The sequence below is a fragment of the Perognathus longimembris genome, chromosome 4, assembly GCF_023159225.1.
Source record: "Perognathus longimembris pacificus isolate PPM17 chromosome 4, ASM2315922v1, whole genome shotgun sequence".
In the NCBI taxonomy this organism is placed as follows: Eukaryota; Metazoa; Chordata; class Mammalia; order Rodentia; family Heteromyidae; genus Perognathus; species Perognathus longimembris.
In genome coordinates this window covers 1658893-1674234 of record NC_063164.1, presented here as the reverse complement: position 1 = coordinate 1674234, position 15342 = coordinate 1658893, and the positions used below count along the sequence as shown (strand labels likewise).

Sequence of the window (15342 nt, the reverse complement as noted above, 5' to 3'; positions counted from 1 at the left end):
CCTGATAACCCACAGCTCACAGCAGGAGGAGGATGTGCTTACCTGTGCTGGGCATGTGGTTCACGCGGGCGGGGTTCAGCAGCTCCAGTGGCTGGTCTCGGCCAGAAAGTCCATCTGAGGAACAGAGAGAGGAGCACTGGGTTCAGAAAGGGAATGCAGTTCAGCAAGAATGCTGCACACGGGTGTCTGAGAAAAGCCCAGCACATGCAGGAAAACTCAGTACCTGCAGGAACCCACACGCCCTTCTTAAAGGAAAACAGTCTTAATTCCAACACACATCATTTTATTAGCCAGAAAAAAAAGAAAGTCCCTTTGCAGAAAAATCACACCGGTCCTAGTTGCGATGTGGTAAACTCTAATCCTGGCTTACCACCACTCAAGTTTATCAGAAGTGGGCTTTCCTGCAAAGAGCACAGCATTAAGATAATAAAAACAGAACAGCCAAGAAGAGTCTGGAAGGCCACAGGAATGCAGCCCAGGGCAAGGTCCAAAGCAGCTACGCGCTTGCGTGGCGGTAGGAAAAGGAAGAGGTGCTGCCGGTAACGCGCAAAGAATGATGCACTTTGAAAGCAACAATAACAGCAACAAAAATGCCTCACCAGGTTCTGTAGAGAATACAGAGCGATGTTAAGAGTTTTTCGATTTTATTTAGGAACCATCTTTTCTACCTTTTCTAACTGGCTCCAGAATGAGACGAACCCACCCACCCCAGAAGCCTGGTGCAGGCTGGGTTTAGACTCCCCGAGATGTCCCCAATAGGAAGGAAGAGCACTGGCAAGCCTCCCAGGAATCGCACCTTCCCTCTCAATGTCACCAGGAGAGAGGTTGCCAGGACTTATTTAAGGGAGAAGGCAGCGGCCTCTGGGGATAGTCACGGAGCTCCTACAGATAGAATTTCAAAGCAGGACACAAACAACTGAGGGTAAGAAAATGCGGTGCCCAACCGAGCCAAGCCCTGCGCATCTGGAGATGAGTTCAAATGCTGAGGACAGAAACCATGGCTCTTCTCAAGGAAGAGATAAGGCCACAGATGTGACTCAGAATCCAACACTGGTGCTGGTCCGCTCCTCTCTCAACGGGGAATCCCCCCACCCCCAACCACCTTTCCAGTAACTTTAGGGCTTCAGAACAGAAACAGAAATTGGGCTCATCTGGGGAAGGACAGCCTAGCAGCCCACAGGACAATCTGGTGTACAGAACTGCTTCCTAAGGCTACTCATTCTTCAGGCATCACATCCCAAGTGAGTAAAACTTCAGCCGGTAGTGAGAAGCGTGGCTGGAGGGGGGGAGGGGCGCGGCGGCTGGGGGTTGGAACAGGAAGGATGGCAGGGCCTACTTCTCCATGGAGCACCTGCCCTGGGCAGGCTCCTCCACCTGTCCCCACTGGAGCCTGTGTCTGGGCTGCACCATGTGGCTTCACCTGACGACCGCCGGTCCTCGGGTGGCATTCTCATCAGCTCAGGGAGCTGGGAGACGACGCGCACAGCCAGGCGAGAAGGTGGAGACGTGGGGGCTCTCGGCAAGCGCACAGAACCCAGCTTACAGTAAGATGCACTGACTTGTGTGTGCCCACGGGAGCTGGTAAACACACAGCACATCTGGTTCCAGAGTCCTGGCATGGTGTGCATGGGGGTGCTTCTAACCAGACTCTTCCTAGCCTTCCCAAGCCCACCTTGAAACGGAACACACTCCCCCTGGGACACTGGGGTAGGAGCTAATAAGTGCTCTTAGAGCTCAGTGGGTCAAGTATTGCTCACATTCGTGTCAAGCCTTCACTGACTTTCAATGTTGTGCTTGAGGTGCTGGGAGCTACAAATTTGAATCTTTGATTGACAGCCGTTAGGCCCTCCCCTGGTGCCCCGGACGCCTTAAGCAGAGAGCTTCCAGCCTGCCCTCTTCCCAGCACCAGCTTCTTTGAACGCTCCTTGGACACCCTGAGGAAGCTACAGAACAAGTGCAGCTGCTGAGACAGGGCTCAGCGGATAAACCCTAGTGAACTCTACAGGATCCGGCAGCTTATCTCCACCAAACCAGAGGGGAAGAAGTTCCTCTGGTAGGGTAGATCCTGCTCTACCCATGCCCGGGGCACATGCAACCCATTTGCCCCAGGGGATCCTCCAGACTGGCACACACCCCAGGCCCAAGGCCTTCGTGCAGACTTGTGCATGTGATTTGTCATCTCATTAGCGCAGTCGGTCAGATGCCTCTCACACTGTCCGGAAGTCTGGTCCTCATCTCCCATCAGCAAGCCACATCTCAGTTCCACGGCCAGCTTGCTTGCTGGCCCCATGCCTAGCATCCTACGGTGGGGATCATCCCCGCTCTGTGAGGTCATATTCACAAGGCAGGACACAGATTTCCTTTAGCATCATCTAGGTCCTCTGCTCTACTGCACGAATCTTAAAATCCATGCACCAAGTTCTACCAAAAAGAAAAGAGGGGGAACAAAAGAGAGCCTTGACATCTGGGATGGGAATGCCGAGCCTGCCGTGACCATGAGCCCGGGACACTGCCTTCCTTAGTGCCTCTCAGAAACAGTTAAGAATATGCATACGGCTGAAGTAAAGTAAGTTACGTTTTGCTAAACTATAGAAACACAAGTGATGTTTACACACTGGCCTCCAGATGTTATTAAGATCGTATTTATTCTTATCCATCGTTACTTTGAAACCTTCTACACAGACTCATGCCCTCTGTGGCCTGAAGTTCGGCTTCCTTCTTCTCAGGCCTCTGGCTTCTTCTGTCTTTCCTTCCGTCACTATTGCGGGGGCTGGCTGGGGCACACAGCGCACCACTAAACAGACAGGTGACCACACAGAGGTTGTCCTGCTTTGTCTCTGGTCCTAACTTCCAGGGAATGTCTCAGTGATCTGCCAGGATGCACGACACCTACTGCCTACCGTCAAGAGGAAGAAAGCTCCCTCGAGTCCTGGTTTGCCAAAATATGTATAACACATGTGTTTGCTCAATTTTATTAAACTGTTCTTTAGCAATTCAGGCTATTTCATTTGTCCCTTTCTACCCGAGACTATGGTAAAATCCTTTTTATTTGGTCTAGCCAACATTCAATTTATCTATGATACATGGACGTGGTCAGGTCGAGCGAGCTCTGAGAAAGAGGAAAAGAAAGAAGGAAAGCCAAGAGGCAGATAGATAGAGCTAGGCCTACGTTGTACTTGAAAGTCTAGAGAATTGGAGAACTTAGCCAATCATTTCAATTTTACATAGGATTATAAATAGAGAATCAATCAATATTTTTAAATATACTTGGTAGGAGTCTGGTATATGGAAAACTGAAATGGATGTAGCTTCTAATAGTGTCTCATTGTCCTAATGGAACTGTTTTCAAATATGCAGTTAAAGGAACCTTACCGATACCTGTCAGCAAGTTATCATTTAAAGTCTTCATGACAGCCCATCGTCTTATCCATTTTAAGTTTTAAACAAACTTTACCCCAGGTATGAGGTCACAGAAGCACTGAACCTGGCAGGCTTCTTGCATTCTCCGTCCTGTCTCGCCATCAGCACCATGCGGTCCTCGTTCTTGAGTGCCCATGGTTCCTGACATGCCTTTTGTCCAAGACCCCATGCAGAACCCCACGTTTAGTCATCACAGCTGTTTAGGCTCCTCTTGGCTGCAAGGGTCCCTGGGAAGGGCAGCTGTGTGTTTCCAAGCCAGGCTCTGTCCGCATTCGTGACTGTGGGCTCCAGAGGTTGCGTGGCTCACCCTGCAGGAGTACAGAGCCCCCTGACTGTGTGGGTGGCGGCAGCTTGTCTGGTGATGAGGATGAAGGTATCCCAGCCATTCATCTGCTGTGAAGTTAAATCCAGTAAGAGAACTTGCTAGAACTGGTCACACACCCTTGTAATGTGTCATTGACATCCAACCTTGCCTCCCTCCTCCTCTTCAGGGAGGTGGCTCTGGGCAAGGAGAGGTGGCTGCCACCTCCATACAGGCCTTCTACAGGAGGGACCCTGAGGGTTGGGAGAACTGCATCCCTGCAGGGTGGGTAAGGGTGGTTCTGAGATGTAGGATCAAGAGGTAGAAAGCCGATGCTGAACCCGAACCTGGCTTTACGAGCAAGGGCAGAATTCCTGACATAGGGATATTTTGTGTGTGTGTGTGTGTGTGTGTGTGTGTGTGTGTGTGTGTGTGTGTGTGTGTGTGTGTGTGTGTAGATAATGCGAATAACATTTTTAAATAGGTTAAGCGCTATAGCAGGGACTGGTTTTATAGCACATGACTAAGGTTGCTCAAGTGAAGATAGAGGAGACACATGCGCTATTTTCCTGCCGGCAGGGTGAGGGGGACCCCTGCCTGCTGGGCGGCCCTGCTGTGCACAGACAGCCCCAGCCACCACCAGCAGAGCCCCGGATGCAGTGCCACAGAGAGCTTCTCACCCTGACCCCAGCACCGCAGGTCTGGTCAGCGCGCCCTCATGAGTTGGTATGGTGATCAATGTGGCTACACTGGAATGTTCCTGGACATTCAGTGGCCACCGTGCAGCTCCCCTTGGGCCTCAGTGAAACCAACATCTCCTGAACCTGACCACTGGTAAACGTGGCTGCCACTTTAATGCCCTCGTTTGGTTAATCTACAAAAGGAACTCAGCATACTGCAGTGTATGACTGAGAGAAACGAGCTGAGTAGTCAGCCCAGCACTCAGCAGGACCTGGATCTTGCCCACTCGTTTCTGCTGTGGGCCCTCGACCACTACACCCCTCTATACTACAGCTCTCTGCCAAACAGGATGTTGGGCCCAGCTGACCAGGCACCTGCTCAAACCCTCATTAAGCCAAGCCCACCAGCCTGTTTCTCCCTGTGTGAGGTTCACTAAGCACCCAAATCCATTACATTCTGCATCTTCTTGCCAAAAAGGTTATTGGAAAATACCAAAGTTCTATAATAAAGCTCCTATAAGCCAGTTAATAGGAATTAAACTTTAATGAGTGTTGTGAATTTCTCAGGCATATCCAATGTAGTTTATATGTATTTATTAGAGAAAATGAAAATGGAAGAACCACTTTCTCAAAGCCTTGGTTTTTCTCTGGGGTAAGCAGCAGACTTTTAAAATGTCAAGGATAGCCTATGAGGTACTCGGGTTGTGGCTCCCCTAACAGTCTTTTCACGGGGCCAACGTTGGAGGAACTTATCCAAGAGAAAGCTAAGACCTGATGGGACAAAAGGTTTCAAGGAGGAAATCTTTTGGACGAGGTACAATCTCCTTCCTGCCTTGAGCAGAACGGGGCTAGAGAGGGCACAAAGTACTCAAGCCTCTGTACTGGCATTAAAAAAAGTAACATTTTTAGAAGACTACCATGAAAAACAGCACATACTTGGAACCTAAGAGCTGTCTTGCAGAAAGCTAGGAATGTAACGGGGGAAATTACCTGGGCTATAGGAGGGGTGGGTTTCATATTGTGTGAAAAAACAACAAAAAGGCCAGCAAGAGATGTGCCCCCCCTCCCTGCCCCTCTTTACTTGGGCCCTTCCGTGCAGGAAGGGCACCCCGCGCACACAAGTCATCTGACAGGGTGCAAGAAGATGCTCCTGGAAGTGTGAGTCAGCAACCCGAGCCACTCCGGACAAGCCAGCCCTCCAAGAAGCACTTTGCACATGCTGAACATGACACGTCACTTCAGCTGTGTCTGTGGGTGAGTGGCAGGAAGCTGAGGAAAAGGTACGTGGTAGTGAGGAGCGCCTGAGAAATGAGTCAGTCATCCATTAACAATAAGTCTGCCCCAGCCGGTGGAGAACGCGCAGGCGAGGCAGGCTCCCGGGTGGCTTCCTAGTACGGAGGGAGGGGACAGAAAACCTGCTGCGGAGTGCCCGCCTACCCTTCTGCCCGCCAAACCAGACTAGGTTACAGCTCGCTTCCTGCTTATTTATCACAACGTTTCAGAAGTGACCTCAATGTGGTCAGCTGCCAGTGAGAAGGAAAGAGCGTGCGAGGCTGGGCTGACTGAGAGCCCAGCCCACTCAGACATGCTCTCCCAGTGCGGGACAGACTGGGGGACAGCAGGACCCCCGGGGGCAGAGTGACCCTCAGGGGGTCTCTCACCCAGCAAATGACCGACAGGGGCAATTTATCCATGGCCAACAGGCCCCTCGGCTGAGTGCTGGTGCCACTGCCCAGCCCCGCTGGGACTTCTGTGGGAGCAGAATGAAAGCCTCCCGGGTAGGGAGGGCCCATCAGCCCGCTGACAATCAACGTTGCTGTGTGTGACTTGGTGTCAGCGTGGTCCTCTGGGCGGAAGCTTTCCCAAACCATGTGCTCCGACCCACTAGAAGCACCTTCTTGGCACTACTGTCCTTGCAGATCTGAGAACTGGACAAGCTAACCAGCTTGCTTACACCCTAAGTGAGAAGCAGTGCTGCACTTCACGTCTCCTGGGAGCGTACCAGGGCTGCCTGCCTAAGCCTGTGCGCGTGTGAGGCATCATTCACGTCGCCCACTTAGTCCTCTCCAGAGAAGCAAACAGCACACTTACTGTGTCCCCATTTTAAAACTAAGAGACCGAGCCAGGGAGACAATGCAGTTCCTCTGGGCCAAGTTCAGACCCGTTCCCAAAGTGAAGCTCACCACAGCTGGCTCCATGCTCGGCACTCAAGCACCAGGCCAGGACCGCGCCACGCACACCGTGTTTTGTTGGGCCAGTCACTGGCTGAGCAGCTGCCACAATTCAACGGATGCGGCCTGGAGAACATGGATTCCCCGAGCCTCAAACTGCCACCGGAACGGAAAAGCGCCAAATGAACCGACCTCGTCACTGCTTAGACAAAGGATCCCAGGGGTCCCGAGGGGGGGGGGGGGTGACATCGGAACAGGCACCCGAAGGCTACAGTGGAAGAAGCCATGTGAAGTGCTCCAAGAAGAGCCTTTAGGCAGAAGGAACCTCAGGGCATGGGGCAGGAAGAGCTGGGAAAGAGGTGGGAATGTGGGTCCCAGGGACTGCTGGGAGGACCTGGGGTCTCGTGAGAGGCTTCCCGCAGCCTCAGCACAGGCAGGAGCGGAGGCTCCCTACGGTACAGGAAGGTCTGGGAGGCTGTTCCCCAGCCCCACGCTCAGAAGCAGCACAGCCACCCAAGGGGACAAAATCCAGGGGCTCGGCTGGTGTATTGCTTGGGCACGGCCAGGTAAAACCTGGCCCCCACCCAGGTGTGGGAGGCAGAGGCTGTGGTAGCAGTATGTGTGCGGAGGGAGAAGGCAGAAAACGGGAGCCCAGAGCGTACAGAGCCTGCAACTTCTAGAAGATCCACTGGGCACTGTGAAGTGCAAGCAAAACGTCTACATTTCCCTGGGTGGCTACAATTTTCTCAGGAAAAACAATACCAAAACGCTCAGGAACTGTGTTCTATTCTCCGCATCTCACACGCTATCCCTTTTAGTTCAGTCACTCTTCTGCCCACTTGTCAGTTCCCAGGCTGCTGTCTGTCTGCTTCAAAGCCGTCCTCAACATACTGAAGGCTCTCCACACCCTGGGCTCCCCAGACTTCTCAAGCGGTGAATCACATCTTTAGCTGAATTGCAAATGGGGCTTTGCACTCAACGATACACTTTCCACCCAGTTCTGTGCCAGGAACAAATATGCAGAAAATGAGTAATGATGGCAAGAAGTGTTGGTGTGCAATGCTGGTTGCTTCATCCTGGTTTCCATGTCTTGCCTCACTGCAGCTCTGTCTTCTCGGGGACACATCAGCAAGTGCCAGGCCTCTGTCCGAGGAGGTTGCCCTCACCTGGAAAGCAAGGCCTCAGCCAACAGAGTCTGCTGATGGCCCAGCAGTGGAGAATACGTGGAGGGGACATCCTCCAGCACAACGCCATCGCTGTGACTTCGCTGACCAGAGCCATGTGCTCCCCAGTGCCAGGAAGCAGCTGGCCAAGGCAGGGCCTGCCCCCAAAGGCCACGGGCCTCTGTCTCCAACAGCGGGCGGGCCACCCCACTGAAGCAGTGGGCACAACAGTGAACTGCAGGATTCCTGAGTGAGGCCCAGAGGGCCTGCCTTCCACCACAGATCCCATCTGCTTCCCGGGATGGGAACCCAGCTACGCTTCCCACAGCGCTCCTGGGGCACAAGTAGTAGGCACCAAAACAGGGCACCGCTCTGCTCTCAAGCCATCTAGAAACACCCAGCAGGGCTGAGCAGTGGTGCCAACAGTCAGCTCTCCCCCAGGTGATGAGCCTTCAAGCTTCTCCCCTGGAGGGTGCTAGGCTCTACCCACCTGCTCTGGTCCAGCAAGAGGGATGAATCTGTCACCTGAGTCTAGCCAGTCATGCTCCAATGGGTCTTACTGCCAGAGGAAGCTCTCTAGGAGAGGCCCAGAACCGGGCCCCTCTGCTCCAGCAGATGATGCCTCCTTCCCTGGGTGGGTTGCATCACCAACAACATGCAGCGCAGGGCTTGCCTGAGACCCATCAATTTAGAGAGGCATTCCAGGAACCCAAACAGACCTCTCCTCTGCAGGTGTCCCGGTCCTCTTTTGTGCTGACTCCTGCCTGGCTCCCCTGGAGAGTCTGCAAACTTTCCCTAGCTCAACTAGTTATTGACTTCTAAGACTTTCAGAAGCTTTCTTCCTTGCACTTTTTGTACTAACTCATAATAGATAGCACTTTGTTTTATTTTAACTGCACCTCCAATCATACCAGCCAATCTACAGGTGTGAACAACAGCTAGTGTGGTCTGTGCAGACCCCTCCTCCAGCTCTGCGCTCTTCCCCTTCCCTCCTTACACTCCAGCACAGGTTCTCCCATTGCAGAAGACTGCCGGCGTTCAAAGGGGTAAAGTGTATTTAAGATAATCCCATCACTACCACTTAAGTCAAGAATCCCACAGTACACCTCTCCATCTGACAAGCTGTATACACAACCTGTAGACATCAATACCATATTTTTGTTATGTACAATATGGTTACATTCTCTGCACAGCAACTCCTCCCAAGCCAGGACTAACTAAAGCATATCATTATCCCTTTTTATACAACAAAACTTCAGCTTCTAAAAATACAGTGACTTCTCTGTGTTGTGTTCTATTTTAGCCTTCTGTAGACAGAGCTACTGCCAGGAGAAGCGATTTGTTCCTGGATGTCAACTGCGCTGTCCCCGAGGAGATACGGATTCCGGCCTGTGATCTGAACATGACAACCACAGTGGGGGCACCAGGGTCCTCTGGCCATGGAATATGGGACCCTGCCCACCTGAAATTAAAGCCAGGATCCAGGGGTTGTGGTGTACCTCAATGGAAGAGCACTTGCCTAGCAGGCCAATGTCTGCTAGGCCAAAACAAAAGGAGAAGAGTGGGGTCAGGATGCATTCCTAAGCACCCCTAAGGTGACATCAATAGCCTCATCAACCACACCCATCAAAGGCTCTCACCCTGAAGGGCTGCGAGGGCTAATCCCCACTGAACCCCAACCTCGCCCACCTGCAGCCAGGCGTGCAAAGCCATGTGCTGACCATCAGGAGAGCTGCGAGGCAAGCCACGCTCACTTCCACCACACCAGCAGCTGTACCAAGAGCACTTCCCAAGTTTGGACAGGAATTCAATGGAAAAATAAGCACAGGGGAAAGAGAACAGGAAAGAAGCTTTTGCCTCCTAAGTGCCCAAATATCCTGACTACTACGGTTGCCAGCAAGCTATGGGCAGACACATTAGTGCTTGCCCCTCCTCCCTTTGCCTCTCCTCCACAGGGTCTGCGGCTTTCATGCCCCACCAGATAGCCATATGGGGTGTATTTCGTGACACTGAGGGCCGAACCTAGGATTTCCCACATGCTGAGCAAGCATTCCACGGCCAGCACCTAAAACATATTTCGATGTGGGTTTTCAGGAGGCATTCGGATTAATTAAATGAATCCCAGCACCCACGGTGACATCAGTGGCTGTGTAAGAAGAGGAAGATAGATACCCGAGTATCTATAGATACACTGCTCTGTTTTACCGTGTCATGCCTCTGCCGGTACCACACTGAGGTACACCACAACCCCTGGATCCTGGCTTTAATTTCAGCAAGAATGCCCTCCCCAGATGCTAATACCTTGGTCTCCAAAACTGTGAGCTGACTATTTCCTATAAATTACCTAGCCCATCACATTCCATTACAGCATCAGAAAACATACCATGACAACGCTTTCACATTTTGAGAGCTTCATAGTTCTAAGAACAGAAATATACATAATTTCAGGCTGCAATCTCTTATCCTCTGTTTCACCATGAAATTATTTTTAATTAAAAAAATGAAAGTAAATGTGTCTGCCACACTCCCCCCTTCCCCCAATACATGCACATCTCTACTGCCCAGGTTGTTGTTCACCGGCAAATCAGCAGTGAACGCTTCACTCGCTCCAGGTTTCGTGGTGAAGAACCAGCTAGGCAGGGCCTAGAGGCTCCCGCTGGCAAGGCCAGCCACACCTCACGCTTCCCAGCAGACTCCCACACACCTAACAGACACCAGCAGAACAGGAATTGATGCTCCGTGTCTACCCTCCCCACCCCACAGCTGGCACTGAACTCATCACATACCTCTATTTTCTCCTAAAGGAGCACTGAAGCAGATCCACTTCCTGTTAGTCATCAAACAATGCAAATGATAAACTGTGAGTCAGTGCTAGTTCCTCAACAGAGGATGCATGAGACACGGAGGAATGGATAGTACACCAAAACAATGCATGTGCACATACAATGCAGCATTTCTTCGTCCACAATGAATCTCTGGCTTTACAGATGAGGTCCAACTACTGGGGCCTGAAGGTAACAAGTAATGAGCATACTGCTCAGTTATGACTAATCTAGTATTTAATATGCACAGAAGAGGAAAGGCAAGACGAAACTACTCCAGAACGTGGAGACATGAGAGTGGTTAGATTAAGACATGCCAAGTCTCAAGTAGGAGAAATAAATACAAATCCACAACTAGACATGTTGGGGATTCAGCTTGGCCTTGAGGGGGGAAGGGCGAAGAGAGCGCTCCCGAGACGCTGCCCTTCCCCCAGCCCTGGGGCAGTGTGGAAGTAAGCCACACCTATCTCCTTCTGGGTCTGGAACCAGAAGGGGTAGCTTTGAGACCATCACCCACCTTGCGCCAGTGAGCACGTGTGCTCCCTTTGCGCGGGCTTTGCCCACAGTGCGGTACTATGGGAAGTGACGTTAGCCCATGAGGGAGGTCCTTGGGAGCTGCTCTTGGATGGACAAGCTCACCAGCCTATCGCAGCTCATGCTCAATCCTCGTCATCATCACTATATTACTGTAAGCCCCTCCCGAATAAACCAGATTGCTCTCCGAAGCGTCTCCGAGATCCGTCTGCGCCTGGCTTCCTTGGTGGGTAAGGAGGGAGGAAAAGGGGATCTCGTTTGGCTGCGTGCACTTTAGGCTTGCCCGTGTCCCTTCGCTCCACCATGGCTGCCAGTGGGTTGGGCGCCCAGGGGAGAGGGTGAAAAGGGGAGCACTGATAAGGGAGTAAGCTCAGCATCCCCGCACCAGGGGAGGTGACTCTAGCCCGGCATAGACATACTGCAATTAAAAAAAAAAAAGAACTGAACGTGGAAGGAAAGGAGGGAGGGAAGGGAAGGAAGAAGGAAAGAAGAGGGAGGGGACATGACTCTCTAAGGCTGTCTGGTGTTGAGAACTTAGGACAGAGAAGAAGGGGGATGGGATGGAAGGTGTTTCTGTTATGAAATTGGGGCACCAAGCTGTCATCCATGGAGATGAGGAGGAGGAGGGGTACTAATGGGGGAAGAGAACATCTTGAATACCAACATGGGAAATGGACTTTATTCAGACGCGCGCGCGTGCGTGCATGTGTGTTTCAAAATCACTGTCTAAAAATACCTTGCTGGTTTTCTCTTAACAACGTAAACCCCCAAAATAAAAGATTCCCCTCTTCAGTTTAACACTATAAAATGGAGGGCCAAATAATATCTCACTTTCGAATGATGTAAAACTTTTGATGTGCATTCCAAGCACTACTTCTAAGACATCACTTTTCCTTTGTGCTCATTTCATCTGCTTTATTCTTGCACAGCCTTATTAATGACATAAGCATAAAGTGCAGCTGGCCTTGAAACTGCATAGGCGCCAACCACCCACTTTGCTATTTCTCTCTAAGACAAGAAACTGCAAAGTGGCCTGCTCTGACTAGTTTAGTACTGCTAAAAACCAGGCAACTGTTCCTCAATCCTACAGGGAAGCAAAAGGCTATCTACAGGGAGCCTGAGTGATGGGGATCACAGGTTAGCCATGTGCCTTCTCCTCCTGCACCACCTGGGAGCATACCTACATGTCCCGAAGCCCTTCTCTGAAATGGGAAGAGAAAAAAGACATCTCCAGAGTACTTGCCATTCAGAAACTACTAATGGATGACTTGACCACAGAGGTGACGTGAAGACGGAGCAATGCTGAGGCTGAACTCTAGCAATAGGGAAGCAAACACAGGTTAAGTGTGAATATTAAATCAGTGCAGCTCACAGTTACCGAGACCACTTTCATGATGGATGTGGAAATCAGCTACATTAGTGCAAAGGCAAACTCGGTGAGAAATCATCAGCAAAAGATATCCTTTGCTACACTCAAACTGGTTAAGAGTAATCAGCTCTTGGAAAAGGATAGCCCACTCTATGCAAATATGTTTGCAAAGGCTCCCTATTAATGCAAATATTTTATTTGTCTTTTATTTTAATGCAAACAGCATCTGTTTTGTACAGTCCTTGCCATCACTTCGTAGTTTATGCTGAGACTCAACTGACTTCCAGCTGCTTGCTAGAGTGTGGAGCCCATTTCCAGACAGGAAAGCATACACAGCAGCTCTCTGAAGAGAAAAGCAAGCAAGCAAGTTCAGTGGGCTTCTGGGACACTGCTCCTCTTTCAAGACAGAGAAACAAATCCAAGAATGAATTCCAGAATCTACTTCTTCAGAGGCTTGGCTTCTTATGTGTGTGGTTTCTCTTTGTTAATAGTTTTGACTTAGGGGAAAACTGGGATTGCTTTTTATAAACTCCTTTTCAGAGAAAATCTATTTGGAAGAACAACACACGTTATAAAGGGGAAAACTGGGTACAGAAATGGGGGGGCCATCCTGAGCTTGTTGCCCAGCACCATCTCCATCAGGAAACCCAGACCCCAGCTTAGCCAACAGTCTCTTCTTCTGGCAATCTGGAAGGTTCTCTGCCAACACAGATGTCCCAAGGTCACTCCACTAAGACTCTTCTGCCTTTGTCTCTGTCTCCAGCCTGAGAGTGCCCAAATCTTGTCGGTCTTTGCATACATGGTACTGAAACTAGTGGCTATTTCAGCAGGAGAGATGAGATGGATAGGTGAATAGGTAAATAAATCAAGCTCGACATGGGGAAGTCGATAATAAACAAAATGGACCCGTGGACCTTCTGGCTTAAAAGAAATATATTCAAGTTCCAAATCTCTACCCAACCAAGAGTACATGGAAACAGCTTGACCTCAAAATTCTAAAAATACTAACATTACACTCCATTTCTAAGGAATGCAGACATTGTGGCAATCAGACACACAATACCATGTGTCCTCACAGCAAGGTCATAAAGAGGCAGAGGTGCCTCAAAATAAATACACACTCCCACACCAACTTGGTGTTGACACCAAAAATTATTCATCTGGACAAATGCTTCATATAAATAACACACTATGCATTTTTAATAATTCTATCAACAATTAGCTATTAATTTCATCCCAACTGACTAATTTCCCCCCAAAAAATGCTGCTCACCACCTCATGCTACTCTAATCCATGCAAGAGGGATTTTGTTTTTGCCAAGTAGTCTGAGAATACCATTAAGTAATGATATTACTATTATTTAATAATATTCTGACATAACTTCTTCCAAAAACAAGTACAGGATAAAGGTCAAGCGCCTTGCCACAGAAGACAATCAGGAGGCTAGAAGAGTATGAAAATAGCTTCGTAGACACACTGGTAACTGAACAAGACAGTGATTCTCAGAACCAGACACAGGTCAGGGTGTGAGGCTGGAATTTGGGGGCCAATGTCCACGGTGGACATTTATAGCCCCCCAGACATCTCTCTAGAACCTTCTGTGTTTCCAAATGTCCTTTGCACATGGGAAGTTCAGAAGTAGAGATCCAGAGATTATACAGAAAGGGGGAAGGAAGAAAATGTGGTAAATCTTGTCCATCTGGGGAAAATCCCTAGGAATAAAAGGGACTCCAAAGTGGCTGCATCCTCAAGGTCTGACAGCTCTGGTTCCAATGGCTGCCAACCATCCCTGAGAGAGGTGGTAACTAAGAGCTGATGAGCCAAGCACCAAGCAGAAACAACCTTCACTCCACCATGAGGGCTAAGACTTCCCCATGGTATACAAAACACAGACAGACATGTGCACACACACAATGCACGCAAGCAAATACTCCAGACATGGAAAAGAAAATCTAATGGGAACAGAACCCTAGAGAAACAATGACCATTATAGGAAATCAGAGGCACCGAGGGATGGAATTACAAGAAGAGACTGTTACCTAACTGGTACAACTTTGCTGTAATAGTCATGGTTTGTTTATTATCATGTAGGCATATGAGAAATGAACAACAGCTTTAAAGTAAGATCAATGATATCCTCACAATAAAAGAATTGAAGACAATTTCTTTAAGATTTAAGATTCTGTGGTGGTATAAGATACAAATATTGAATAAAGCTTTATATATTAAAGGATAAAAAGAACTAGAAAAACTGGAAAAGGAATTCAAGAACTAAAAACTCGGTGAGCTAAAGTAAGGGCTGTACCACTTAACAGATGAGATACAGCTAGGGTGAACCATGAAGACTAGCATGGAGAAAATATCCAACATGGCTCCTGGTAGATAAAGGAGGATGGGAAGGAAAATAGCAGACTAGTAAGCTATGACATAACATGCAATCAGAGATAGAGAGATGGGAGAAACCGAATGGATCCAAGGTACATTTGAAAAGACAATGGCCATTCAGAACTTTCAAAGTAGAAGAAGGAAAACAAAATAGGCCATGGAAGTCTGGAGACTGATTAGCTGAAAAGAACAACATTACAGTGATTGCTAATTTCCCAAAAGAACCTGTAAGCTGAAAACAATGAAATATTATCTTCCAAACCACAGAAAGATTGCTTGAAAGTTCCGAAAGACTGCAATGTCAATTGCAGAATCCTGAAAGTGAACTACAGCCATTTTCCAACAAAAACAGATCAACTGTCCTCAGAAGGCATTTTCACGGTTTTTCTAAGCTGGAAGATTGAAAATGAAGACCAATGGAAAAGGTTAAAATGTCTGGATAAACAGAATGAATACCAACTTTACAGAAACAAAGGCACAAAGCAGGGGGGTGGCT

The 15342-nt window shown here is 49.4% G+C and overlaps 1 protein-coding gene across 12 annotated transcripts in view; it reads right to left on the bottom strand.

The window, feature by feature from the left end:
- Hdac4 (histone deacetylase 4) overlaps nt 1-15342 on the bottom strand; it is a 220496-nt gene that overhangs the window by 107195 nt on the left and 97959 nt on the right. For all 12 annotated transcript variants that reach the window (XM_048344405.1, XM_048344407.1, XM_048344406.1 and 9 more), the window contains one exon: nt 43-114. In XM_048344405.1, the coding sequence (XP_048200362.1) occupies nt 43-114 (72 nt within the window). The remainder of the gene's footprint in view (nt 1-42; nt 115-15342) is intronic.